This window comes from Dendrobium catenatum, unplaced genomic scaffold (assembly GCF_001605985.2).
Source record: "Dendrobium catenatum unplaced genomic scaffold, ASM160598v2 fragScaff_scaffold_404, whole genome shotgun sequence".
NCBI classification, from domain to species: domain Eukaryota; kingdom Viridiplantae; phylum Streptophyta; class Magnoliopsida; order Asparagales; family Orchidaceae; genus Dendrobium; species Dendrobium catenatum.
In genome coordinates, this window is record NW_021318866.1 from 181,119 (window position 1) to 207,859 (window position 26,741).

The 26,741-nt window shown below is 35.3% G+C and overlaps 1 protein-coding gene across 4 annotated transcripts in view; it reads right to left on the reverse strand.

Moving 5' to 3' along the window:
* Positions 1–1,238: 1,238 nt before the first annotated feature.
* The window catches only part of LOC110108371 (D-alanine--D-alanine ligase), a 113,719-nt gene continuing 88,216 nt past the window's right edge, over positions 1,239–26,741 (reverse strand). For 2 of the 4 annotated variants that reach the window (XM_020839099.2, XM_020839030.2), the window contains 9 exons: positions 21,230–21,298; positions 21,083–21,147; positions 14,637–14,806; positions 14,451–14,529; positions 13,849–14,104; positions 4,512–4,557; positions 2,797–2,905; positions 1,680–1,742; positions 1,239–1,600 (listed from right to left, as the gene is read on the reverse strand). In XM_020839099.2, coding sequence (XP_020694758.1) covers positions 1,520–1,600; positions 1,680–1,742; positions 2,797–2,905; positions 4,512–4,557; positions 13,849–14,104; positions 14,451–14,529; positions 14,637–14,806; positions 21,083–21,147; positions 21,230–21,298 — 938 coding nt within the window. In that variant the 3' untranslated portion in view covers positions 1,239–1,519. Of the gene's footprint in view, positions 1,601–1,679; positions 1,743–2,796; positions 2,906–4,511; positions 4,558–13,848; positions 14,105–14,282; positions 14,380–14,450; positions 14,530–14,636; positions 14,807–21,082; positions 21,148–21,229; positions 21,299–26,741 lie in introns of those variants that run through there. The other 2 variants (XM_020839171.2, XM_020839239.2) reach the window with 2 other exon arrangements.

A 26,741-nucleotide genomic window follows, 5' to 3' on the forward strand; every position in this document is an offset into this window, starting at 1 on the left:
TTGTTGAGACCTTTGATGAGGCATTCAGGAAGAGGCATTTGATTAAAATTAGTTTATTTATTACAAACTATAAAATGATTATACTTCACATTATTAGTATAATTAACTAATTTATACTTTCAATTATTTTATTCAAAGATCTAAGAGCCATTGGTTAATAGCATATCAAAGAAAGAGATGGTGGATTTTAGGGGTGTGAGCCAAGCCGGCTCGAACTTGACTCGTTTATGTCTTGCAAATTGAGCTTATCGAGCTCATGAGTCGTGGTCGAGCTCAAACTCTAGTCTGCACGTGGTACAAGTGCGAACAACCGAGAACAGGAAAGAGAGCGGAAGATGACCATGAGCTCACAAGCCTACTAGAGTTCAATCGCACCTTCCGGCTGACAAGCTGAGCTCAATAAGATCAAAACTTGACTCTTTTACACCCTTAAGTGGATATATTCATGCATGTCTTGGAGAGACTCCACATTATAAGAGCGAATTTTAAGCTTCATTTAAACCAATTTTCTTGTAAAAAATATATAATTGAATGAAATTTTGAAAAAGAAAATACTTCAAAAAAAATTAAAAAAAATAATCCCAAAAAGACTGGATGCCCTGTTCACATTATACTCTTGGTACCGATGAGGAAGCTTGACTCGATGCCCGGTTCTAATTGAACGTTTTAATTTTGTAACTCAACATGTAATCTTTCTTTAATAGTCCGTCCACTAACATTTCGTTTGAGATAATTTTTTACCTGTTTTTTTTATACCAGCTTAATAATAATTTGTTTCTTAAAAAATTTAAAAAATAATAATAATTTATCCCAAAGAAAGCCTAACATTTTGATTATGATTCATATTTGAGTTATTATAGGTAAGCTGCCTCGCTCTTGAGCAAATTTTATAAGTAGTTTGAACTTTTACAGCTCCTATTTTCTTTATTAGCTGCAGCAAATGATACCATCATTAATTTAAGAAACTAGGTAAAAGTGTTCGAGAAAGAAAAATTTTTGACCTGTGATAATGTCAGTGCTTAGTACTTCACAGGAAAAATTTGCTAAAAATTAAATTAAAAAATATTAATTGTAGAAGAATTTGATTGAAGAGCTCTTCTTTTGTAAACTTCTTTTCTGATCAGTCTGGTTAACCACACATTTTGAGCACAGCAAAATCTACAAAAAAATCAGATTTTTTTGGTCAAATTAGATCTTTAAATTATTGAATAATTTTTACCATAAATACAGTACATGAATAATAAATCCAAATCTATCTTATAATCATCTGAAAATAAATCCATTAATTTAAAATCCATCCTGCCAAAATTTTTTGAAGTGAACAGAGGCATACGGCACCAACATATAAATATTTAAAAAAGAGAGTTCAGGTTCACTGAGACTCTTGGAATTGCAAATCACAGATGTATAATTACTGAAAGCAGCAAAAATCCCTAAATCACAAAGACATCTATCATCATTACGATGAGCATAGCTACAGACTTCCTGAAATCTTCCAGTATTGTAGGCCATGGAGACACTACTTGGATCTTTGTAGTGCCAGGTCAAGAACTTTTCGGAAAAATTGACGGGGATAAATAGGAGGATTCTCTGCAAGTGCCTACACATAAAAAAACTAGTTGGTTAAGAGCTTAATGGATTATTAATGATTAGAATCATTTTACTTGATTCTTAACTACCTGATGAATCAATACAGTAGACGGAGTCATCCCAGGAACTGTGTTAACCTCTATCACCAGAACCTACACGTCAAAATATATCTGTAAATATAATTTTAGCCAGCATTCTACAAATATGAAGAACAACACGAGTTTCGGGAAACTCTGTGATTTTCTGTATTGATATACAAGGAATGAGAGAAATACTGCGAAGCTGAAGTAGAAAATTCATTAGATATGAAATAAAAAAAGGTTGTCTACGGGATCCATGGCACACTACCCAACTGATGCAACGCTGTTGTCTCCTGGAGGTGTGATTGAGGTTTTGTTTGAGACGGCTTTCTTACTGCTTTTTAAAATAGTTTTTAGTACAATAATTAACTTTTTTTAACTAGAAAGCTGCTTCAAGAAGCATAAAGAAATCTGTCCCAAACAAAGCCTAATATGACACAATAAAGGGAACCGAAGAACTGCTTCAAATTCGGCGTCTAGAAGGGTTCATTTGGGAAGGTTTTTTTTCCACTATTTAACATTTCAAAAAGCCACCATAATTTTATTTGACTGTAATTTTCTAAATGTTTTGCAAAAAATTTTCTGATGAGAAGCAAACTTTAATAATCATATCTATTAGAGTATGATAGCTGTTAGAAAAATATTATGTAGCATTAACTGTTTCCAAAAAACTCAAACTCATTTTGGATAGAAGAATGTTAATACCATCCCAGATCAACAAAATTATTTTTGATGGATTAGCCTTAAGAGTCCTATATAGAACAATCCAAGCTTACATGATTGGGACTAATGTGGTTCAGAGTCAGAACAAGGTGAAAGAAAGAAATAGTGATACTTTGTAAGTATTTTAAAAAAAAAAGAACAGTTGTTAAGCACACCATTTGTTTCTATAGCAAATTCGAAGTGACGTGTTGTTTGTAGCTGCTACAAACTATCTATCAATCAGATCTCTATTGGCGCAATAATATAAAGTTTAACAGGATACTCCGTAGGCTCTATATTTGACATAAATGAAATAACATATCTTATAGTTCTAATAGAATAGACATGAAGACAGAGAGATAATGACACGTAGTAGTATTATTTATTCATCACAAAGCAAGAAAGAAATCATAATCCATCTTACCTCCCCATTGTATGCATTAACAAATGCATCAATGCGTGAAAAACCTTCCAATCCCAATGTGTTGGCTACAATTTCAATTCGCTGCTTACATTTTTGCAAAGCTTCATTACTGGAAAAAAGAAAATATTGCAAAATTGCTAAAAGCATTATAGGTGATGAAAGTACTGCACATAAGAATAAGGAAAACAGTTTTATTCATTCACAATTCTATGCCAAAATGATGTAAGATAATCCCGTAGCGTGTTAATTAAAAAAGGAACTATCATCCCCATTAACCTTGTCCGGTTTAATGGGGGTTGACTTAGTGAATAATGATTCCCACTTCATTTATTTTGAGTTCTCTAAGTCGTGAAAACTACTTGAAATTTGTAGTCAAATTAACATTGTTTTACCATTTACTCTAGTAATGTCTTTCAAATTAATTCCATCTACTCTCTTTATTTGTGTATATTTAACTCTCAATGGTTCTTTATCAAACCACCCAAATGTACTTTTGGTAATACCCCGACCTCTTCAGTACACTGATCGCAATATCCTCATAGCTTTGTAGCACATCCATCTTAATATTTGCTTCTCTTCAATAGCTTTACCCTCGGCAAACTTTTTTCTGCCTATTGATTTTGGTAAGTACAACATTGTTGGAACTAAGCCTATGATAATCTAGTATCAAAAATAGCCTTTAGTCACGACTTCATTACAAACCGCTCAATGTTCATCAACAATCCGCAATTAATACATAATAAAACCAAATATCAATGCCAATCATGTTTCAAAATTGATCGTAAGACTTAAAAATTGAAACTGAAACGTAGAGGTGTGTCAGGGTACAATTTAAAAGAAAAAAAAGGTAATGAGACGTGCCTCATGTTTGCGAGACGAGGTATATGCCTAAATTTTTTTTCACTTATTTTATTTTCATATTTTTCTGGCCTATGCATTATCATTCCGTACTTGGGAAGTAAACATTACATCTAATTGATTCCTCACTCGATGATGCTTTGTAAATATTACATCTAATCCCATGCAGCTGTTTAGGAAGGATTTTTGAGAGAGTTAGGAGGGAAATTTGAATGTAGGGACTGTTTAGAGATTTCCTTGTGGATTGTATGCAATAAATAGTTTGTTTTCCTAGGGTTAGGGCATCTTGAATTTGGGCTAAATTTGATATCTCTTAGTTTCTTTGGGCTCTAGCAGCGTCTAGAGATTTGGGAGAGAAAGATCCTCCTCTCGAATGGAGGATCAACTGCATCTTGGTGTTTTCCATTTTCCTTTAATAAAATAATATAAATTATCTACTGTTTTTGTGTTTTTGTGTGGAGTTTTGTGGAGAATTCTCACTGTTTTCTGAGGATTGATAGGAAATACTTGAGATCTACAATAATTTTAAAAACTCTATTCAACTATTTAAAAGCAATTGCCCTTTCAATAACCCTATTAGCTCCTTAAAAAATTCATTTCTCCATCTAATAAAACTAAATTCATAAACATAACTTTTAAAAAATAGCATGCAACCCAGCAGAAGAAAATTATTGCTGGTGGCAACATCATATGACAAAAAAAGTGAACTGTGACATTAGAATTATTTAAAAAAACACGGAATTTTATATGCTAAAACAAGTTTCACTGTTTCAATTATTTTTGTTCTCATCATCATAATAGCATAATAAAATACTTAAGCAGAAAAAGACTATATAAACTCAGAAAGTATTACAGACCTAATAATCGTTGTTGGAGGCGGTGTCAAATTGATGCCAGTTCCACCTGTGATAAAAATTCTTCATTGGTATCTAACATTATGAATATTATTGCATAGCCACATAGGAAATTCAAAAATATTCAAGTTTTGAATAAGTAATGGTCATCAGAATGAGCAGTACATGATACAACATAAAAATAATTTCCATATTTTTAATAGATAGTCCTTCCTAGTTATGTTTGAATACAATGTGAAAATGGTTTAATGATTAATAGTTCAAAGGGACACAAATGGAAACTATTTTTTACATGTATTGTAATAATGTGGTTTTGATGAGCATAGTATTAGGTGGAGAGATAGATGCTGATCCTCAAGTGTAAGGATGCATAATTGCATTAAAGCATTATTTTGTGCAGTGGTTTAACAAACATGTACTAGAAAATTAATAAACTTGCTGTACGTAGGAAAACATAAAACTAGGAGAGTTCTCCATAGTTGAAAATTGGTGCATGTTTATTTAGTATATCTTAAAACATTGTGCTCATTTCCGTTTATAAATAGGGCGGATCCCTTGTGAATAAAACTATTAATTTTTATTTTCTAGTCAACATGGTATCAAAGCAAGAAAACCACTCCCATGCGCCCGCAATCTAGAAGCCAACCTACTCTAACCTTGATTCTAATTCCGACAAGTGAACCCATCCCGTCCCAATTACACACCCTCAATCTCAACCCCACTACCTAATTGCAACACCTGCTACACTCAATTTCATGATCAATGCCGCACCATTGCAAATTACATGCCCACATCATCCACATGTTGCCCATCTCACAACCGCACTGACCACTCACTGCACGATCACTCTATGCACTTAGGGCTCGCCAGCCACATATAACTCTTATGCCCACAATCACATGCAACCCATGTATGATCCAACAACAGTCACTCTCTCTCAACCACCGCACACCAGTTTGCACTCGTGACCACATTGACACTCCTTAGCACCCATATGCATATTTCCTTATACTATAGCCATACACTGCCCACACTAATGTTCACTTACTTGGGCACGACCACTTACTGCGTCTCCTATTTTCAATGATTTGACTTAACTCTCAACTTTCATGACTGCTGATCAGTCGACCGACACCACACATGATCCACATTCTCCCTAACAACGCTCCAACTACTCTACTCACGTAACTCCCTCACGCTCTCGACTCCTCAAAACCAAACTGACACACACAAGTCCTCAACGCTTAGGGGTGTCAATTTCGGGTCACAGGGCTGAGTTCGGGTTTAACACGGAACTGACCCGACACTATTCGGGTTTACGTCAACCTGACCCGACACTGTGCACGCGACGCGACAGTACGACAGCCGAGGCATCGACAGAGGTGCCGGTGAGGCAGTGGGCCCGGTGCAAGTGGCGATTCGATGGCTTGATGCGACACGACGCGACTCGATGGGTCCACGCAATGCGGGCAGTGGGCTAGGCGGGGCAGCCGAGACAAGCAAGGAAGGAGGGGTAGGCGGGCAGTCGGGGCCGAGAGTGTTGACCCTAATACTAGTGTCGGGATCGAGTCGATCGCGCAAGGTGGGTTTCAAAAGCGAAAGAGCTCGAAATCGTGCAAAAACTCACTCGACGCGTGTCGACTGAAAATCCAAAATTCCCGAGATAACCTCCGTTTGCGAAACGAATAGCGCCGATGCGTCCGGAGTAACATAAATAGCTAAGATCGACACCCATATTGATAGGGGTCGCTGGTCGACAAAAATTTAAATTTTGGACATGCTAATCGAGGCGACGACTTGTGCGAGCGACGACGCAGAGACCAACTCGATGTAAGATTAAAATTTTTATTTTTATTTTTTGCAATATAATTAATTTTTTTAGAAAGAGAGGGAGAGAAAGAGAGCTTTTTATATAAAAAATGGATTTTCTTTAAATAAAAAAACTCAAAAAATACCCTAAATACACACTTAAACCCCTCATCCAAACTCCCTCTCATTCTCACTATCCAACTCACGCAAGGAGCCGTCCCCCCCTCTCCCCATTCGCCTCTCTTGCGATCCAACCGCCGGCTTCCTCCCTCCAAGGTTCTCCAAGGTAAATTTCTTCTCTTTCTCCTTCTTCTTCTTCTCCTCCATTCTTCTTCCTTTCTTCTTCTTCTTATTCTTCTTCCTTCCGTCTTCTTCTTCTCCATTTTTCTTTTTTAATCTTCATCCCTTCATATTTCACACCATTTCCTTCCATTTTCCTCTCATCTCTTCTCCTTCCTCTCCTTCATATTCTTCTTCTTTCTTCATCACATTTTCTCAAAACCTACAACCAATCCTAACCCTAAATTTTTTATTTCTCCACATCCATTACTCAAACCACACATGCCCTTCACAAAAAAACATTTCCCTACACCTTCTACACCCTCTCAATAAAAAAAAACCATCATCCTCCAATTTCTCTCTCTAGTCTAGAGACAGAAAATTTTCTCTCTAGAAAGAGAGAAATTCTCTCATAAATATCTCCCTTTCGATCCCAAGCATCTCTCCTCTCCACCATGCCTCCAAATTCCCTTCCTAGAGAAAAAAATTCCAAGCTCTCTCTTTCTCTCCAAAATTGAAAAGAGAGGGGTTTTCTCTCTCTAAATCTCTCCCCCCATTTCCTTATAGGTCGAGTGCTATATAGATGACCTTGTCGTCAAAAGTCTAGGCCGAAAAGATCACTTAAATGACCTGAGGATTGTATTTGAGACAATTATAAGGTTTGATCTGAAAATGAACCCTCTTAAATGCGCCTTCGGTGTATCATCAGGGAAATTCCTGGGGTATGTCATTCGTCACTGAGGAATTGAGGTCGACTCCAACAAAATCAAGGCGATTACGGAGATGCCGCTGCCCAGAAACCTCCATCAACTTCGTTCATTACAAGGACAACTAGCTTTCATTCGACGATTCATATCGAATCTGTCGGATAGGTGCCAACTATTTTCAAAGTTGATGAAGAAAGATGTCTGCTTTAAATGGGATGAAGAATGCCAATAAGCATTTGACTTATTGAACCCTCTTATTCTTGCGGCACCAATTCCGGGAAAGTCTCTTATACTGTATACGACAGAATTAGAAGTCACTCGGAGCACTATTGGCCCAACATAACGAAGAAGGCAAGAAAAATGCGCTATGCTAAAACAGTCGAAGATTGATTGAAGCGAAAATCTGCTATTCCCTAATTGAGAAGCATTGTTTGGCATTGATCTTGCAGTTAAGAAGCTCCGCCACTACATGCTTTCTCACAAGATTACCTTAATATCAAAGATCGATCCGCAGAAGTTCTTAATGACAAGACTAGCGTTGACAGGTCATTTAGCCAGGTGGGCAGTGATATTACTACAGTTTGATATTACGTACATGCCATAGAAGACGGTAAAAGGACAAGCTTTGGCAGATTTCCTCGCTGCACATCCAATCCCATTAGACTCTCCACTCAACGATGATTGCCTGATAAGCAAATCATGCAGATCGAAGAGAATGAAAAATCATTTTGGGAGATGTATTTCGACGGGGCATCATCGATAAACCTGCCCGACCTCCAAATCTTGCAAGGGCCCGAGCCGGCATCGGTCTCATCTTCATAGCACATGAATGAGGCATAATGAGATTTTCATTCAGTTTGACTAAACCTCGGACAAACAATGAAGCCGAATACGAAGCTCTAATAGCAGGACTGGAGATTGCGATCGACATCAAAATTCAAAATCTTCAAATCTTCGGCGACTCTCAACTTGTGATAAATCTAGATTTAGGTCTCAAGACTGCTACATTTGGTCTCGTAGTATGCCAAAAATAGTAGATAGGTCCCTCCTCTTCAAGGACTATAAATCCTACTTATCTGCATCATAGGGATGACGCCACCTCCATCATTCTCTCACGCATGTGTTGAGTGCTTGATTTCTTTTGTCCAGTTTCTCCTTAGTACCCTAGATCCTCTGAATGCTGGTGTGAACCCTGTATGTGGATTTAGCCATTTGAGACCTTTCTTTCTTTTTGAGTAGGACTTCTTAGTCTATACCCTTGTGCTAATCCCACTTTAAAAGGGATAATGTATGATCCTTAATCGAGAGTCTTCTCGGGCTCCGGCCTAAGATGTAATTAACTATAGGGGCTTGCGCCCGTGGGAAACATGACCCCACTTCTAATAAACCACGCTCGAGCTATTGTATATAGTGGGGGAAACCTGTTTTGATCAGGTCATGTATATTACTACTCATCGGGTGTGTTGGCGAGAGCCTCTATCTTCAATGGTTAGTCGTGTGGACGATCTAATCTGCCCTATGCTGTTGACCTTAGGTCCGAGTAGGAAGAAATTCCGGCAAAGGCCATCCCGATTTCTCCCTTGGTGGGGGGAGACGCCGGGAGGCTGCCGAAATTTCCTCAAAATCCAAAGCGAAATTCAATTTGAATATTAAATTAGCTAAAATATCAAAATTGATTTTTAAATATTAATTAACTAATTTAGTTAATTAAGATTTAATAAAATTAATCTGATTAAGTTTAATCAAAATATTTGATTGATTAAGATCTTTAAAGTCTCCTATATCATTGAATGTGTGGGAACAGAGAACCAACAAGCACTCATTCTTTTCCTGTCCCTCTAATCCAAATGTTTATTTTAAGAGCTTTTGAAATTCAAAATTTTTAAAATTTAAAAGTTATTTAAAATATGATAGTAATTTCAAAATCTGAGAACAACTTTGAAATCCGAGAGCTGTTATTTTTTTATATATATTTATACATTTTGATTAGTTAAATTAATTAATCAAAATTGAGTTCTTTCTTAAAAAAAATATCTAAAATTTATTCTTCCTTAATAAAGAGTTCTCTCTTACATAGTAGGATGGGTAACTAATTATGAGTGTTTGCGCTCATAGGAAGTAAGAACCCCAGATCTTTAAACCCTGACACTACCCTCAGGGAAAATCTGGTTAATTTCAATCTGACTTAAGAGAAATGGAATCCTAGAGTTGCAAAGTAGGATTCATGCATTCATGCCATTTTTCTTAAGCCCACAGAAATGAAAGTTATAATAATGTGTAATAGCTGGTAATATGTGACTAAGTAATAGTTTATTTTGAAAATGTGATAATAATGTGTAATGTGTAATATGCTTTATTTTGAAAATGTGACCGAGTAAAAGTGGTTGTTATTACTATAACAATAATGTGATAATAATGTGTAAAAGGCAGGAAAATATTTGTTGACCAGCTAATTGGAGATTGATTGACTTGTACAGGATAGTGGGCTGACGGACATTCGTTTAAATACTATTATTAAATTGTTATTGATACTACTATTGATTAACTATTACCATTATTGTTATTGATTTATTGTACTAATACTAAGCATATGATTAAGATACTAATTTGATAATGATTTTGAACAACTGGATAGCATATATACATCATTATTGGGTATTACTGCATTGATATGGTTCCGATAGGCTTTATTGATGCTTTGATTTTACCGTTTTATACAATTTCTTTACTGGTTGATATTACCGATACGACAACTACTTTATTAATTCGCTGCCTATACTAGTTTATTGGCTTCCCCATTATACTGTTTTACTTACTTTCGTACCGTACTATTTTACTATTTATAAATTCTACTACGATTGAATGTGTAATAGCTGGTAATATGTGACTAAGTAAAAGCTTTATTTTGAAAATGTGATAATAATGTGTAATGTGTAATATGCTTTATTTTGAAAATGTGACTAAGTAATAGCTGGTTGTTATTACTATAAAAATAATGTGTAAAAGACAAGTAAAGATTGGTTGACCAGTTGATTGAGATTGATTGACTTGTACAGGATAGTGGACCGACGGACATTCGTTTTAATACTATTATTAAACTGTTATTGATACTACTATTGATTAACTATTACTAGTATTGTTATTGATTCATTGTATTAATACTAAGCATGTGATTAAGATATTGATTTGATAATGATATTGAACAACTTGACATCATATGTACATCATTATAGGGTATTACTTCATTGATAAGATTCTGATAGGCTTTACTGATGCTTTGATTTTACCGTTTTATACAATTTCTTTATTGATTGATATTACTGATACAACAACTGCTTTATCAATTCGCCACCTATACTAGTTTATTGGCTTCGCCATTATATTGTTTTACTGACTTTCGTATCGTACTATTTTACTATTTATAAATTCTACTTCTACTGAATGCGAGTTTTACTATTTCTCCACTGATTCTTAATCATATAATTGTTATTAATATGAATTAACTAACGACATACATAATACTTCTTTATCATGCTTTGAATTCAGCTATAAGATCTTAGTGACATGTAGGGCTATTTATTTCATTATATATGGTATAAATGATTTCAAGTCAAGGAAGAGATTCAGGAGTGTGAGACTGATAGAGTTTTCTCAGGTCTTGTTTCTTTTTATTTAGTTATTCTTTTGTACTCAGGAATGAAAGAATATATTATGATTATATGATTCATGAGTATTGTAAATGATTTATTTTTTGGTCAATAAATATAGATGTGTATTGATATTTTGAATTATAAAATTTATTTCCATTTTTATTACTGATAAATGAAATTAGATAGCTCAGATTATTGTATCATAAAAGATAAAAGAAAGAATTTTTTTAAATTAAATTCTGAGGCGTGACACTTATAACTCTGTTTAAGAGTTTCTTGGTGTTTTGTTTATAATGGGGCTTATAGCTCTACTTAAGAGTTGCCTGATAATTTCGTTTAAAATAGGGTTAATACACTGTTTAAGAGTTGCCTAGGGATTTTTGGTTTGAAATAGGACTTACTGCTTCACTTTGAAGCTAGTACACAATTTAGTTTGAAATAGTGCTTACTGCTTCACTTAGAAGTTACCTAAAAATTTGATTAAGAATATGGTTTATTTTTTCATTTAGAAGTTGCTTGTAGATTTAGTTAAGTGTAAGACTTATGGCTTAACTTAGAAATTACCTGTAGATTTAATTTAGAACATATGGCTTCAATTAGAAGTTACTTGTAGATTTAATTGAGGGTAAGACTTATGGCTTCAATTAAAAGTTGCCTATTAATTCAACTTAGGATTTGCTACTTCACTTAAAAGCTCCCTAATAAGTTGGTTAAAATAGGTCTTACCGCTTCATTTAGAAGTAGCCAGTTAATTTGAATAATTTTGAGTTAATTCACCTAGAAGATCCCTAATAAAATAGTTAAGATAGAAATTATTTCTTCACTTAGAAGTCACCTATCAACTTGGTTCCAGGGTTCTTTAATTCACTTAGAAGCTCCCCTAACAAATTAATTAAGAATAGGTCTTACTGCTTTCTTTAAAAGTAGCCTGTGAATTTGATTTAGCATAGGACTTATGAGTTCAATTAGAAATTGCTTGCCAATTTAGTTTAAAATAGGGCTTATTATTTCACTTAGATGTTATTTATTAAGCTTGAGGTAGGGTTTGCTGCTTCAAATAGAAATTTTCAAGTGGTTTGATTTAGAGCGAATTTAAAAGCAGATAACTTAATTTTGCACTTTCTTCTGCCTTAGCACTGTTGTGTTGTTTCACGAAACGAGATGTCCCTCCGCTTTCTTTTTTTTTCCAACAACTCACTGCAATTTCACGAAACATTTTTTCCTCCTAAATGTTGCTAGGAGTAATTCAACTATCCCCTCCCCCCCAACCCAATTGCTCAGCATGTTTCCGCAAATAGTCTAACTCTGCTTACTACCATAGCTTCCTCCTTCAAATCAATTACTATTTATAGAGAAAAAAAAACATTGGCCTTCCTTAGCAATTTAAAAAATCATTCTCAGCTTTTCATAAGATATCTTCCACTGGATGCCCTACAGATATCTATATGGAAATGTCATGGATTTTGATTTCCTGCACTCTTCCACCACTACTCTAAACAATAGTACTATTGGTTGGGTCATTCTCCTCCCAACAGACTTCGCAATTATCTATTTCATCGTCTCTCTACAGGTTTAATATTAATGCATGTGAGTTGGATGAATTTCATCGTGTCTTTCTCTTCTTCTACCGCTAGTGATCAGAATTTTCCTTTGGAACTAGTTCATAAGGATATTAATGTTCCTAGCCATGTTGTTAGTCACCTAGGATTCCGGTATTTTATCACATTCATTAATTCCTAGCCATGATTATTCTAGGGACACTTATGTATGCTTGTTCGAATTTCTAACAAATGTCCTTCATGCATTTCAAATTGTTGTCAAGAAATAAAATTCAGCTTTCTACTTTAACCAAAATTTTATGTGCTGATAATGATACAGAATTTATGTAATCATAGTTTCACATTTTCTATTTGAAAATGGTATATCGAACTTTTTTTCCCAAAGCTTTTCAATATAATGGTGTTACTGAAATAAAAAACTAGCACCTGCTTGATGTTTCCTACACATTAATGATCATATAAATGCTCTTCAAGTTTTGGGAAGACGTAATCATGATCACCTACTATCTCATTAACCAAGCTCCTTCTCCAAAATAATTTTTCATCCATCCATCTTCTTTATATCTATCTATCCTCATTCTCTCTTATATCTCGGATATTTGATTGTCTGCTTTATTCATACTTTTCATTAGCATGTTTTCTTATAGTGCCATTCAAAGTTCACTTCTCAATTTTTTGCACTCAAAAAGGAAATATATTTTATAATCCTCTTATATAATGCTTATGCACTTCGGCCACTAATATGTTTCAAGAGACCATACCTTTCTTTTCTCACTCTAAGTCATCTTCACCACTTGAAGGCAAGCATTAACATACATAAGATCAAGTTAATTGATAAATATTCTCTAGCACGAGGGTTATTATTAAAATACATAAACATTAAAATAGGAATGCTCTCGATATTTGAATTGATGTGGTTTATTTGGGTGTACTATAAGCTATACTAATTGCCACGTTATAAATTATTGGGGATGGTTTCTTTAGTAAATAAGACAAAAACCATTTTCTCCACAACACTCTACATAAATAGTAACGTTAATCAAGTGTCATGCTTTAAAGTTTATGGAGTATTGTTGCTATTCAACGAAACTAACCATTGCAATGAATTTTTTTCCTGCATTCCGGTACTATTAAACATCTAATTTAACTTTTAAAGTAAAAAAAATTCCTTAAATAATATATAAGTCCTATAGCTACACTTATGACGCAAAGCATGTAATTTTCACGAAACACTGACAAAGCCAATTTCATAAATTAAACCAATACATTAATCAAACTAGTAGATAAAAAAAACATAAGAAGAAATTGGAACCACATAGTTAAACTTTATACTTACCTTGAAATTTCTCTTCGAGTGATAGAATGTCACCAGTTTCTTTAACAGTAATACTAGGGCTCAATGAGTGCATATCTCCTTTCCGACCCATAACACCTACTGTAACTTCAACCCATTCATTCTGTCCTTTCCATGTTAGATGGCGGGTATTCCCACCAGCTGATTTGTGCGAAATCACTATTTCATCAGTTTCGACAAATGGCTCGAATATGAAAAATTTTGATGTAGGGTTTGGCATCTCTATTACACCATGTGCCTAATAAGATTATAACTCTTAAGGTGACAATTTTAACGGGAAATACACTCACAAATAAATCTGCATACAAATGTCTAGAAGAATCTAATTTTAAGATAGACAGTTTACGTTAGGCTTTCACCAGCTTGAAGCTGGTGACTAATAATCTAGCAAAAGATGAGATTTCTGTTACACTTACATGTTTCTATTTATTTTTTGAAGTGTGAAAATCTAGGGGACATATTTTAAGAAAGTTCGATAACATCAGGTCCTTTATCGATTTCAGACCCAAGAACCTATGGAGAAGAATAAACAATAGTTTATATCTTCATGTATGATTTGTATCAAAATGAGAGATTATGCTGACCTTAGACAAACTATTAGCAGTAAGTCGTGGAAGACAGCTTTCTAAGGCACTCACATAAACTTCCAGGTCCTCCTTACATCTGCAAAAGCAGCAACATGGTAAAACAAATACAAACAGCGTGTGTAACTGTTATTAAGCAAACATTAGGCATGAAAGTTAGCCAGATCTAATAGGATATGAGTAAACCTCAGCCTAGCAACTCCAGTTGAGCATCCATCCCGAGCAGGCTTCACACACAATGTTTCAGACTGAAGCTTAGTAGTCAAGTCATGCCAATTTATGGGAATAGATGAATTTATTAGTTCATCTGTCCTCTTCAACTCCTTGGGTATTGTAAATATTCCCAGATTTTGCATCTGTAACCAATAATGAGCATAAGCAGATTAAAACACAATAAAATAACTCAAGAATTAACTAGATACAGATGATTAAATTTCATATCAGGCACATGCCACAAATCATCACTAACACATACTGCAACGATTTTATGAACTTCTTTTGACACAGAACTTGACTACTTTTAAAAAATACTTACTATTCATATTTAATATTTTGAAATTCCACATATTAGGAAGCATTTCCGCTTTCTATAGAATAAAACAGAAAACTCCCACGTAGTAAACCCTTCTTATAGTACACCATTCCAAGATTTTATGCCCGTCCCAAGGAATAAAAGAAGTGACCACGACTCTGGTTACCAACTAAGACTAGAGAGAACCCCTTCATAGAGGATGTGGTCATTGTAGGCATAGAAAATTCAGGCCTCGACCTCTACTGAGAGAGTTTGGAGTGCTTCCGGGTTAAATTTTAGAAGGCAAATTAAACTGAAGATAAGACACTCCATAATAATTTCATCTTAATTTTGTGAAGACAGTATGATCTGATTCCATATTTTCTCTAGGCGTAAGCCCCTATGGTTGATTACTCATTCCGATGATAAGAGAAAACTTTTAATTAAGACTAATCATTGGATAGGAAAACTAAGTGCTTAGCGTATAATGGCAGCAAATTCAGAATAAGTTGTGAAATTTACCAGCTTAAACCATTAAGTGGGTGACATGGGCCTTCTTTTTTAAAAATATTTCTCATCAAAGACAAAATTGAAGGATGTTGTAGATGAATTTGGTTTTCATTGCTTTGATTAGGGCCATTTTTGTGCTGAGGCAAATCACAAAGCTTTTCTTAGATCAAATTTATGCAGCATGCTGCACAATATGCTCCATATAGATACTTTTCCTTCTCCACTAAATTATTGCCAGCTTTCTATAAGCATTAGCATTATCTCACAACTTATGCCACCAAATACTCTCAAATCTCATTTAACATTCCATCAAGTAGACCAAAAATATACGCTGCATCCCAGACCTGATCAAATGCTCCTACAGATTTTAAAAAATAATGTCAAAGGTATTGTTAATCAAAATTCTATTCTTTCTGTAAGACCAATCATCATACAAGATTGTCACTCCAGTCTGACTCTAAGTCCTTTTTAACTTTCTGAATGACTTTTTAAGTGTTGTTCAACTTCTCCTTCAAGACCCAAGTCCTCAAACCAAACAACAACTATAATCCAGGCCTCAACTATAAGCACCTATGGAACATATCTGATGTAGAACAGGAGGGGGGTAATTAAAAAAAATTAAAGAGCTAAAATTTCATCTCATATTTTCCTTAATTAATGGATTTGAATTTAAAATTCAAATACAAAAAAGAGGGAGGGAAGAGAGGAATTAATTATCTCCTTAATTTGGGCCTTCAATTAGGAAGGGAATAATTAGGATAGAGGGGAGAGAGAGGGGTCGGCCTAATGAGGGAAAGGAAAGGTGTCCACATACAATGTATGTGGATCCAAGCATTAATGGGAGATTGGAGAGTTAAATTTGAAATAATTTCAGATTTAATATGATTGAAGGATTTCCTAAAATAGATGTATGTTATTTAGGAAAGAAAACTTTCCAAATAAGATAGGAGCTAATTTAGGAAAGTAATGATGGTGAAATGAAATTGGAATTAAGGGATTAATTAATCAATCAATTTTAAAATTGATTAATTAATTGAATGAAAGAGGTTACCAAAAATAAGATTATTAATGAGGATGGATGATAAGAAGGAGGTGGCCGACAGTTTTGTGGAAGAGGTGTTTATGGGAGAATCGGTCGGTGGAAAGTGGGGATTTTGGCCGGCGGTTAAGGGAGGAGGAGAAAAGGATTTAGGGAAAGAAATATACAACAGTGAGCCTGGACACGTCCTTCAACTGACGGGTACTATGTTGCCCTTCTCCAAGGGACTTCAAGCCACGAGGCCGGACCCATCCTGCAACTGGTGGAAGCTACGAATTCCCTCCCAAAAGAATCTCACCAAAGTTCTCTCTAAAGAACACAAGTGCAAACAAAATTTTATTAATAATCCATCATCATAATACAAGAGCAAGGGCCTTTATATATAGGCCTCAAAACAAAAGAAATTAAAAAAAAAACTTTGCCCCTTGGGCTTACATAATATAAGACTCTTAAATAAGGGTAAAAATGAGAAATGCAAAATTAAATCAAAATACAATTAATAAACTAAGATAAAAAAGAAGTGATCTCGACCGTTGATCTTTATCTCTTCCATTGAGTAACGTCCACCATCGGATGTCCGCATCATTCTCCCAGGGTGGAAAAGAGCTCGACTAAGTCGAGTTCGCACGCCGGGCAACCATGCTCTGATACCAAACAGATGTAGAACGGGAGGGGGGTAGTTAAAAAAAATTAAAGAGCTAAAATTTCATCTCATATTTTCCTTAATTAATGGATTTGAATTTAAAACTCAAATACAAAAAAAGAGGGAAGAGAGGAATTAATTATCTCCTTAATTTGGGCCTTTAATTAAGAAGGGAATAATTAGGATAGAGGGGAGATAGAGGGGTCGGCCTAATGAAGAGGGAAAGGAAAGGTGTCCATGCATTAATGGGAGATTGGAGAGTTAAATCTGAAATAATTTTAGATTTAATATGATTGAAGGATTTTCTAAAATAGATGTATGCTATTTAGGAAAGAATTTAAAACTCAAATTCATTTGAATTTGAATTCGAAAATTTCCAAATAAGATAGGAGCTAATTTAGGAAAGTAATGATGGTGAAATGAAATTGGAATTAAGGGATTAATTAATCAATCAATTTTAAAATTGATTAATTAATTGAATGAAAGAGGTTACCAAAAATAAGATTATTAATGAAGATGGGTTTGAAATTCAAATTAGGTTAATTTGAATTTAAAATCTTTCCAAATTACTGACAACTTAAGGAAATAGATTTTTTTTTTTTAGGGAGGTGGGGGGCTAAGGAAGGAGGTGGCCGACAGTTTTGTGGAACAGGAGGTTTTTATGGGAGAATCGGCCGGTGGAAAGTGGGGGATTTTGGCCGGCAGTCAAGGGAGGAGGAGAAAAAGATTTAGGGAAAGAAAGATACAACCATGAACCCGGACACATCCTGCAACTGACGGGTACTACGTTGCCCTTCTCCAAGGGACTTCAAGCCACGAGCCTGGACCCATCCTGCAGCTGGTGGAAGCTAGGAATTCCCTCCCATAGGAAACAAGAATTGCTTGGGGATTTTAATTAAGATGATTAAAATTTTACTAGTTATAGAATTAATGCTTACCCAAGTTAGGTTTTCAAAATTCTCAAGTCAAAATTATGTAAGGCATGTGGTTACAACTAGATTAACGAGACAATATCAAATTGACAACATATAAATAGAGAGTAATGTTATGGCGAGAAACAATAATCCACGGGTAACAAATAGAACTTTTCACTTTGGGTCCCTCACTCACGCTCTTGACAGTGGAGCTTTAGCAGAGGAAGATTGAGAGCAAACCGAGTTATGCCGCTAGGAGACAAATGGCGCCCAAAGTATAGTCCGTTAGAGAAAGTAGCCGGAGGCGGGTAATCCACGGGATGACTAGTGAGCATCAAAGTCCGAGAAGAATAAAATCCGTGGTCGATCTCAGGATCGGCCATGCACCGATGACGATGAGGTTGGGGGAGGAGGTCGTCTTCTTCTCTTGGCTTCAAAGTTCCAAAGGAAGGGAGCAAGAAGAGGGTGGCCAAGGTGGAGAAAGGGGAGAGGGGAAGGGGTCGGCTTGAAGGGAGGGGAGGTGGCTAGGGTTTGAGGAGGGTTAGGTTGAGTGAGGGTGATGATAGAATTTAATCAAAATCTGAAGTTAATTTTAGATTTTGATTAAGTTTGGAGGGAATTGATTTGAATTTAAATTTCAAATCAATTGTAATTAAAGCCTTGAATGGGGAGTTAATGAGAGGGGCACAATTAAGGGGGTCGGCGGCTTATAGAGAGAGGGAAAGGGATTCAAATCTCAATCCTGAAATTAATTTCCGGATTAAGTTGGGAAGAGATTAATTTGAAATTTGATTTCAAATTAATGCGCAATTAATGCATTAATGGGATTTAATGGGAGGAGGCCCCATGTATGGCCGGCGGCATAGAGAGAGGGGGAGGGGATTGGGCAAGGATTTTGGGAGCTTCCAAAGGAGAAAGGTGAATTAGGAAGGTTATTAATAAATCTAATCTATTTTGAAATTAGTTTGGGATCATGCATAACACTTTCCTAAATAGGAATTTCAAAATTGAAAAGAATTTGAAATTCAAAATTTGAATTTCAAACTTGAATTAAATCATTTCTAATTTTATGTAGGGTAAAGAAGTAAAATAATGATGGCATTGAGATCACCATCATGAGGGGAAAATGATGGGGTGGCCGACGGCATGGCTACTCTCTCAAAATTGCGCAATTGCGCAACAGAGGCGCGCCTCAGCCTACGTGAGGCGTACGCCTCACCACAGCCCGCAATTGCGCACGCCTTGAGGCATTTTTTGCAAGAATTGCGTAGAGGCGCGCCTCAAGGCGCGCCTCTTATTGCGCAATTTTAAACAATGTACTACATAAAATGACTCAAAATAAAACCCTTGATCATGGTCATCGATCTCTGGCGTCTCCAATGGTACACGTGTCGAAATCGCTGACGATGTCCTCATCAATATCATATTAAAATAATAATATGAGGTTGTAACATTGAATGGAATGATATTCTCAAAGAAGAATTTTCTAATGTCCACGCAAACATGTATGTCTTTCTAACATTCTCAAGAGAATTCTTCTAAGCTATCATCTCGCCTTCATTCGTATCATCACCCAAATTTATCATATAGTGGTCCATGAGACCACTTGCACCTCTACTTAACATTGGCGGCAAAGCTGATGAGAAATCCTTATCATTGCACTCACTCCCAAAAAAAGATCCAAAAATAATTATATTATTAAATTATTGGTGTGCTTATTTTGATATTTTCATCTTGTTCACATGTGCTTCAAGCTCTTCTTTCACTGTTTCGGGCAACTTAGCACATTGATTTTTTGGGTCAAGTTCGGGTTGAATTTTCGGGTCGTGACACTTATTGACACCCAAAGATCAATAAACACTTTCTTCAAGTCACAACAGTCCATGCAAAGGATTGGGAGACACAAAAGGAAGCTCTCGATGAACTAGCTTTCTTCTAGACCTAGTTTGACCCAAAAAAAAACTCTCTGAGCATTTAAACCTCAAGCAACCACTCAAACTTCAAATCACCTCTCCACACATTAACCTAACCATCCAAAGTCACTCCTTTCATAAGAACCCCCTCTAGCCTTTCCCATATATTCCTAAACCTAAAATAAGAGCTCACAGTTTGAACCCATTCCAAGAGAATCGACATCCACCAGCACTACTTCATTATGACTATCTTCCCAAACATCCTTTCCCTCATCATTGTGAACAATATCCAACCTTTCCCCCAAGGCTAGATAAAAATCCTAATTCTTTTTCTATTGGTGTCAATAGGGATTATAAGACTTCTACCCGCAGCAAGACAAGCTTCTAAGCTGTTCAAATCCTCCCAACTAAAATTATCATAATTCACGAAAATATTTGATGGTCAGCAGAAACCCAATAACTTAACTAATTAGATGTTCTAACAAGTCCTAAAAGCAATAATTATGGCATTGTTTATTGATGTTCCAAAAATATATTCTGCTGGTGCTTCGTATTAAATTGCTATGTGTATTTTTCTACACAAGATAGAACCTTGTTATATAAGCATCTGATTAGCAACATTTTCAAATATGTATGTCAATGTGCTTTCATGGTTCATTATTTTACAGACAAATACCAAAACTCAAAAACAACCTTTCATACTGATATGATTTCATTTAGGAGCTGATTGGTTGAGCCACAAGTGGATGTAAAACAGTCAAAACGCATAAAAACTTCATATTTTTCGTTCAAGATGAAGATTATTTAGTTAACATAAGACTCCTGCTGTATGAATATTCACTCAACTTCTTCCAATGTAAAGCATACGCATCTAAGAACAATTATTTGGAGTTGTTTTTTTTTTTTTTGTCTTTGTGTGTATGATGTGCAGAACATACGCACACAATCAATAAGGCCTTTACACAATCAAACCATGCACCCAGGCCAAACTCGTTAACATTATAGGTAGAACATTTAAAATAAACGGCACAACATGTATCAAGTATGAAATTTCAACAGCACTAACATTCCAGATAACTAGCCAGTAATTTCATTACTGTACCTGTGCAAGGGCAAGAGATGTTGACACTTTATCCATGCAAGTATTTGAAGCCATCAGGCCAGGACCTGAAAATTTTAAAACTATTAACTCCATCAAGATTACACTGAAACTACACAACAAACATAAAACTTGCTTTAAAAGACGAACCCGTGTATGGAACTCCTGCAGTCTCTAACAAAGATTGTAGGGTCCCATCCTCCCCAATACCACCGTGCACTGGGAAACATTATTGGCAACATAGAAGGCATGAAATAGAAAACCTAATTGTCCCAACTATAAGTGAATATAACAGAAATTAAAGCAGCAATTCCAATGAACATGCAAGTACACCCGAATTGATACTAAAAATCAAATTTTCCTTAAAGATGCAAATGAAAACACACGTGGAAAGTAAGGAAAATGCACTGTTATTTCCTCAAAAAGACCAAAAGATCAAATAAAACATGAAAAAGAAAGTTAAAAATTGGGAACATAACAAATGGGAAAAAAATAAATAAATGATTCTTCACGGTTTGAAATGAGGAAAATAAATTTGCTTTGCTTTTAACAAACAAAAATCAATTTTTTTTACTAGGGTGACTGGTTCTTTATGATACTACATCACAATGTTAAGAACCATCCAACATGAAGTTTCTATATTTGAAAATTTTGCACAATTGGTCAAAAAGTTTTTTTTATTATTAATTTTCATTTCGGTTGGAATTGGGACTAGAGCAATGTGCAGAAGTACAAAGCACTAAATGAATTGAAGATTTGGTACAACACAACAACATCAAGCCTTTGTCCCACTATGTGGGGTCGGCTACATGAATCCTTTTTCTCCATTGTGTCATGTTAAAAGTTAAATTCTCGCTTAAATATAATAAAGAAAGATCATTTCTAATATTTTCTAACCAAGAGTTTTTAGGTCTACCTCTACCTTTCTTAACATAAGTCAAATATAATACCTCTACTTTCCTAACCGAGTCATCGAAAGGCCGCTGTTTCATGTGACCAAACCATCTAAGGCGACTCTCTCTAATCTTATCTTCCACTGGAGCTACTCCAAACTTTTCACGTATATGCTCATTTCGTATCCTATCTCTAAGGGTAAAACCACTCATCCACCTGAGCATCCTCATCCTGCAACACTTAACTTAGTATTATACTTCTCTTTTAATGGACAACATTTGACACCATAAAGCATTGCAGGTCTCACCACCATCTTATAGAATTTTTCCTTAAGTTTGAGGTGGACTTTTCTATCACACAACAAGGCCGATGCATTCCTCCACTTCAACCATCCAACTTACATTTTGCTGATAACATCCCCATCTATATCATCATCACTTTGAATAATAGAATCCAAGATATCTAAAACGTGTACTCTTATTAAGGACTTGATCACCTAAAAGTCGCAATCCCCTAACTAGGTATATTGATACTAAAATTACATTCCATATATTCAGTTTTAGATCTACTCAAGCGAAAACCTTTAGACTCTCAGGTTGACCTCCATAATTCAAGTATACCTTCAACTCCCTCTCTAGTCTTATTAACAAGAAGAATATCAGCAAAAAGCATACTGATACGACCTAGGGTTCCCAAGTTTGAGTTTTCCCTAATGCTCATTCAAGGAAAAGATTTCTCCTCCAAATCAAGGAAAAAATCAACACAAGAGGGATGAGATGAAGAACCAAAACAATAATATCGCATCATGTTAACTACAGCTGTTCATTTTGTTCGATTTCTTATTCGTCAAGGGATATCCATCCGTGGGCGCGCATGATGAATCATATAACTTAGATAACCAAGAAAATTATATAAAACTATTTCTGTTTCTTGCAAATCATAACAAAAAAGTCAGAAAAGTTGCATTTAAGGAAACCATTGGTAAGTAAAATATTTATTTGATATTACTTCAAGAGTTATAAATACTGTTGGAGCCTCATGCAAGAGAGATGATACTCTAAAAGTTATTCAACGTGATAAAATAGTTTTTATTTAAGCACTGAAGAGTTAATTAATGGTCGATATTTCAACTAAGAAACTAATTTGCAGTGCTCTGGCGACACCCGTTGGAGTTCGCATTTTCAAACATTAATCAGTCCAACAAAAATGAATGCTTCTGTATTCAAAGTACTTGAAATTGTCAAGGAATATAGGATACATGATGCTGGGGACATCAGATCATCATGGAAAGTTTACCAGCGACGTGGCCGTCGATCTACGGCCACGATCGTTTCGTTATATTTTTGAGTCGATGTATTTTATTTTCATGCATTTTATTATTTGCTTATGTGTGTTTATTTATTTTCCCTTTGTAACCTTTTGTATGGGAGTGGTCATGTGTAAGCCTAAGGGAAATTATGTCATGTCAGTTAGAGTCTTTTGTATGAGGCTATTTAAAGCCTCTTTGTTTTATTTTCAAGGCAATGAATGATTATTAAGAAATTTGCCTACGCTTGTGTTTGAGAGCCTTGAGAGTTCTAATGGAGAAAACTTCCTAGGAGAGGAAGAAGTTTGGCGCAATACCCACCAACCTAGATAAGTCGGGTTCGTGGTTTCTTTCGTTTATCACGTTTTCTTCTCGTTCCGTTATTTCTCCCATATCTTCTCCCTCGTCACCTAGCCGCCGGTGTCCCTAGCACCCGAATTCCCTCACCACCAATCCCTCTCAATTTCACGGCCAAACCCATGCTCAAATCCCCATGCCGCCGACCTCCATCTCCCTAACCGCCGATCCACTCTCCACTTATCCCATTCAAGCTTGTCTCCTATTTTAGGTTGAGTTGAATGTGGGTAGATTTGAAATTCAAAATTAATCTTTGAGAATTTCAAAATCTTTCCTAATTTAATAAATCTACTTTAGGAAAGTTCCTTAATTCCATCAATTTGAATTTCAAATTCAACTTGAATTTAATTAAGAAATTTCCCTTTTCTCCTAGCCTTTTATCTCCCAAAATCTTCTCCACAAATTCCTCTTTGGCTTCTCTAGCTGCCGGCCCAGTAAACAATTCCAGAGAATTGTTTCCTAAACTACACCCACCTTTTGGGAAACAATTTGAAAACCTCCTCATGGCCGAATCCTCCTGCTGCTTTGTTTTAATTATTTCCTAAACAAATCCCTAGCTTTTGGAAGTAATTTCAGATCTCCATAATTTTCTGCCTGGGCCGAATCCACTCAAGCCCACTTCATTATTTTCCTAAAATGGCATTCTAAACTAGGAAGTAATTCCCTGGACACGTTCTCTCACGTACCCGTCAGCCTTCCCATTGGAATTTCTCTCAGAAATTCTCTCCTAGTGCTGATTTTCCTGTGAGAAAATCTGGGAACTCCTTACTGGTTGCTGGCCGAATTTTCTCAGGGCTAGTCTTGGATCTCTCCACTAAGTTCTCATAGTCTACTCATGAGAATCTGAAACTGATTTCAGATTTCAGCCATTGGTTCTTTCCCCTACCAAAAGGCAAGAGAAGTTTCTTTCTTGTCAAGATATCCGTGTACATCATCAACGAGAAGGAGATTGATCATACTATTGAGAATTGCTAGTAATTTTGTTCCGAAATTGTTCTAATCTAATAGTTGTGCAATGCCTAAATGAATCCATTAGCATGTCATCTAATTAGTCCTGCATCACTCACTCTCTTAATTCCTCTATAATTCACACAATCTTGTGCAACACCTTTATCTTAAAAATAAGAATTAACATACTCATTCTTCACCCATCTGGCATCTTTTTAGTCTTCAAAACATAATTAAAAAGTTTAATAAGCCAAGAAATTCCTTCATCTCCTAAGCATTTCCACACCTCTATTGGAATATCATCAGGTCCAACAGCTTTTCCACACTTCATTTTCTTTAAAGTCTCTCTAACTTCGGTTTTACTAATATGCCGATAAAAAAACAAATCTTTATTTTCATTTACAGTGTTGAAGTCACTAAAGTCAATCGTATTTTCACAATCTACATTAAAAAGTTTAGCAAAATATCTTATCCACCTTTGTTGAATATCATAATCTAAGAAAAGTACTTTTTGATCTTCATCCTTAATACACTTCACTTGAACTAAATCCTTACTACTCATATCTCTTTGTTTGGTTAACTTATACATATATATTTCTCCCTCAATATATAATCTATTATATAAATCATTAAATGCTAAAATATTTGCATCGCATATTTCTTTCTTAGATTCCTTACGTGCCTCTTTATATATATCCCAATTATCATAATTTTTATATCTAAACAATTTTTTATAACAATGCACATTAGGATTCCACCGCCAATTATTTTTACTATTATGAGCATTTCCCTTTCATACTCCTAGTACATCTTTTGCAATATTCTTAATATCACTAGCCACTTTTTCCTACATAACATTACCATCCTCATGCACAGACAAAATCTTAAGATTTAAAATCTTACTCTCAAAAGTATTATTGTTAAAATTCTTTAAATACCCCATCTAATCCTAGAAAATCGATTTGGTGCATACAGAAAATCATGACGTCCATCCATGAAATAAACTATGGTATAATAACTTAATAATGAAAAAAAAAATCAACCAAATGAATATTATTGCTTATAAAATAATTTATAAGAAACAAAATAAAAGATTCTAAACACAAGGACGGTCTTTTGACTAATTATGAAATATGTTGTGTCCGTGCATCTATTCTTATCTATAAGAGTGCACGAATATCTTTAGAACTACTGTGTCCATGCATCTCATAATAGCTGGCTAGACGAATTCGGTCAACCGAGGTCAAACATAGCACCTAAGAGGGCGAGAAGGCGAGGCGAGATGTGCGAAGCATGCTAGCCAAGGAGCTCAATTGGGCCACGCGAGCAGCACAACTGTGACGAGGAAGGACCAAACGCGACTCCTCAATATCTATTAATTCTATATATTTGCCAATAAGAGAACATTTATTTCAAGTTCCTATTATAATTCTAATTTCATGGACTAACTTTACTTACACTCATCCATGATGTGAGAACTTTTGCTTATTTAACACTACACCCGATGGCTAGTGCAACAACCCTTGCACAATTTTTGCTATATTCAAGACATATGGCAATCACTTTCAAAAATGTCATAACATTAACATAATATATTAAAAGATTCATGACATGATTGTTCCACAAGTTTTACGCTAGTTGTCAAATACCTACATTTTTCTCATCCAGCAGTTGGGACCCGGCAATAGCTATTTACAGATGTAATTCCTCAACAACAACAACAACAACAACAACAACAACAACAAACCTTTATGCCACTATGCGGGGTCGGCTACATGAATCATTTTTCTCTATTATCCTATTAAGAGTCAAATTCTCATCTAAATCTAATAAAGAAAGGTCACTTCAAATGTTTTCAAACCAAATATTTTTAGGTCTACCTCAACCTTAACATAAGTCAAATATAATACATCAACTTTCCTAATTGGGTCATCGGAAGGACGCCGTTTTATGTGACAAAAATATCTAAAGCAACTCTCTCAAATCTTATCTTCCACTGGAGCTACTCCAACCTTTTCACGTATACGCTCATTTCATATCTTATCTCTAAGAGCAAAGAAACTCATTCACCTAAGCATCCTCATCTCTGCAACACTTAATATTATGCTTCTCTGTTAATGGCCAACATTCTATACTATTAAGCATTACAGGTCTCAC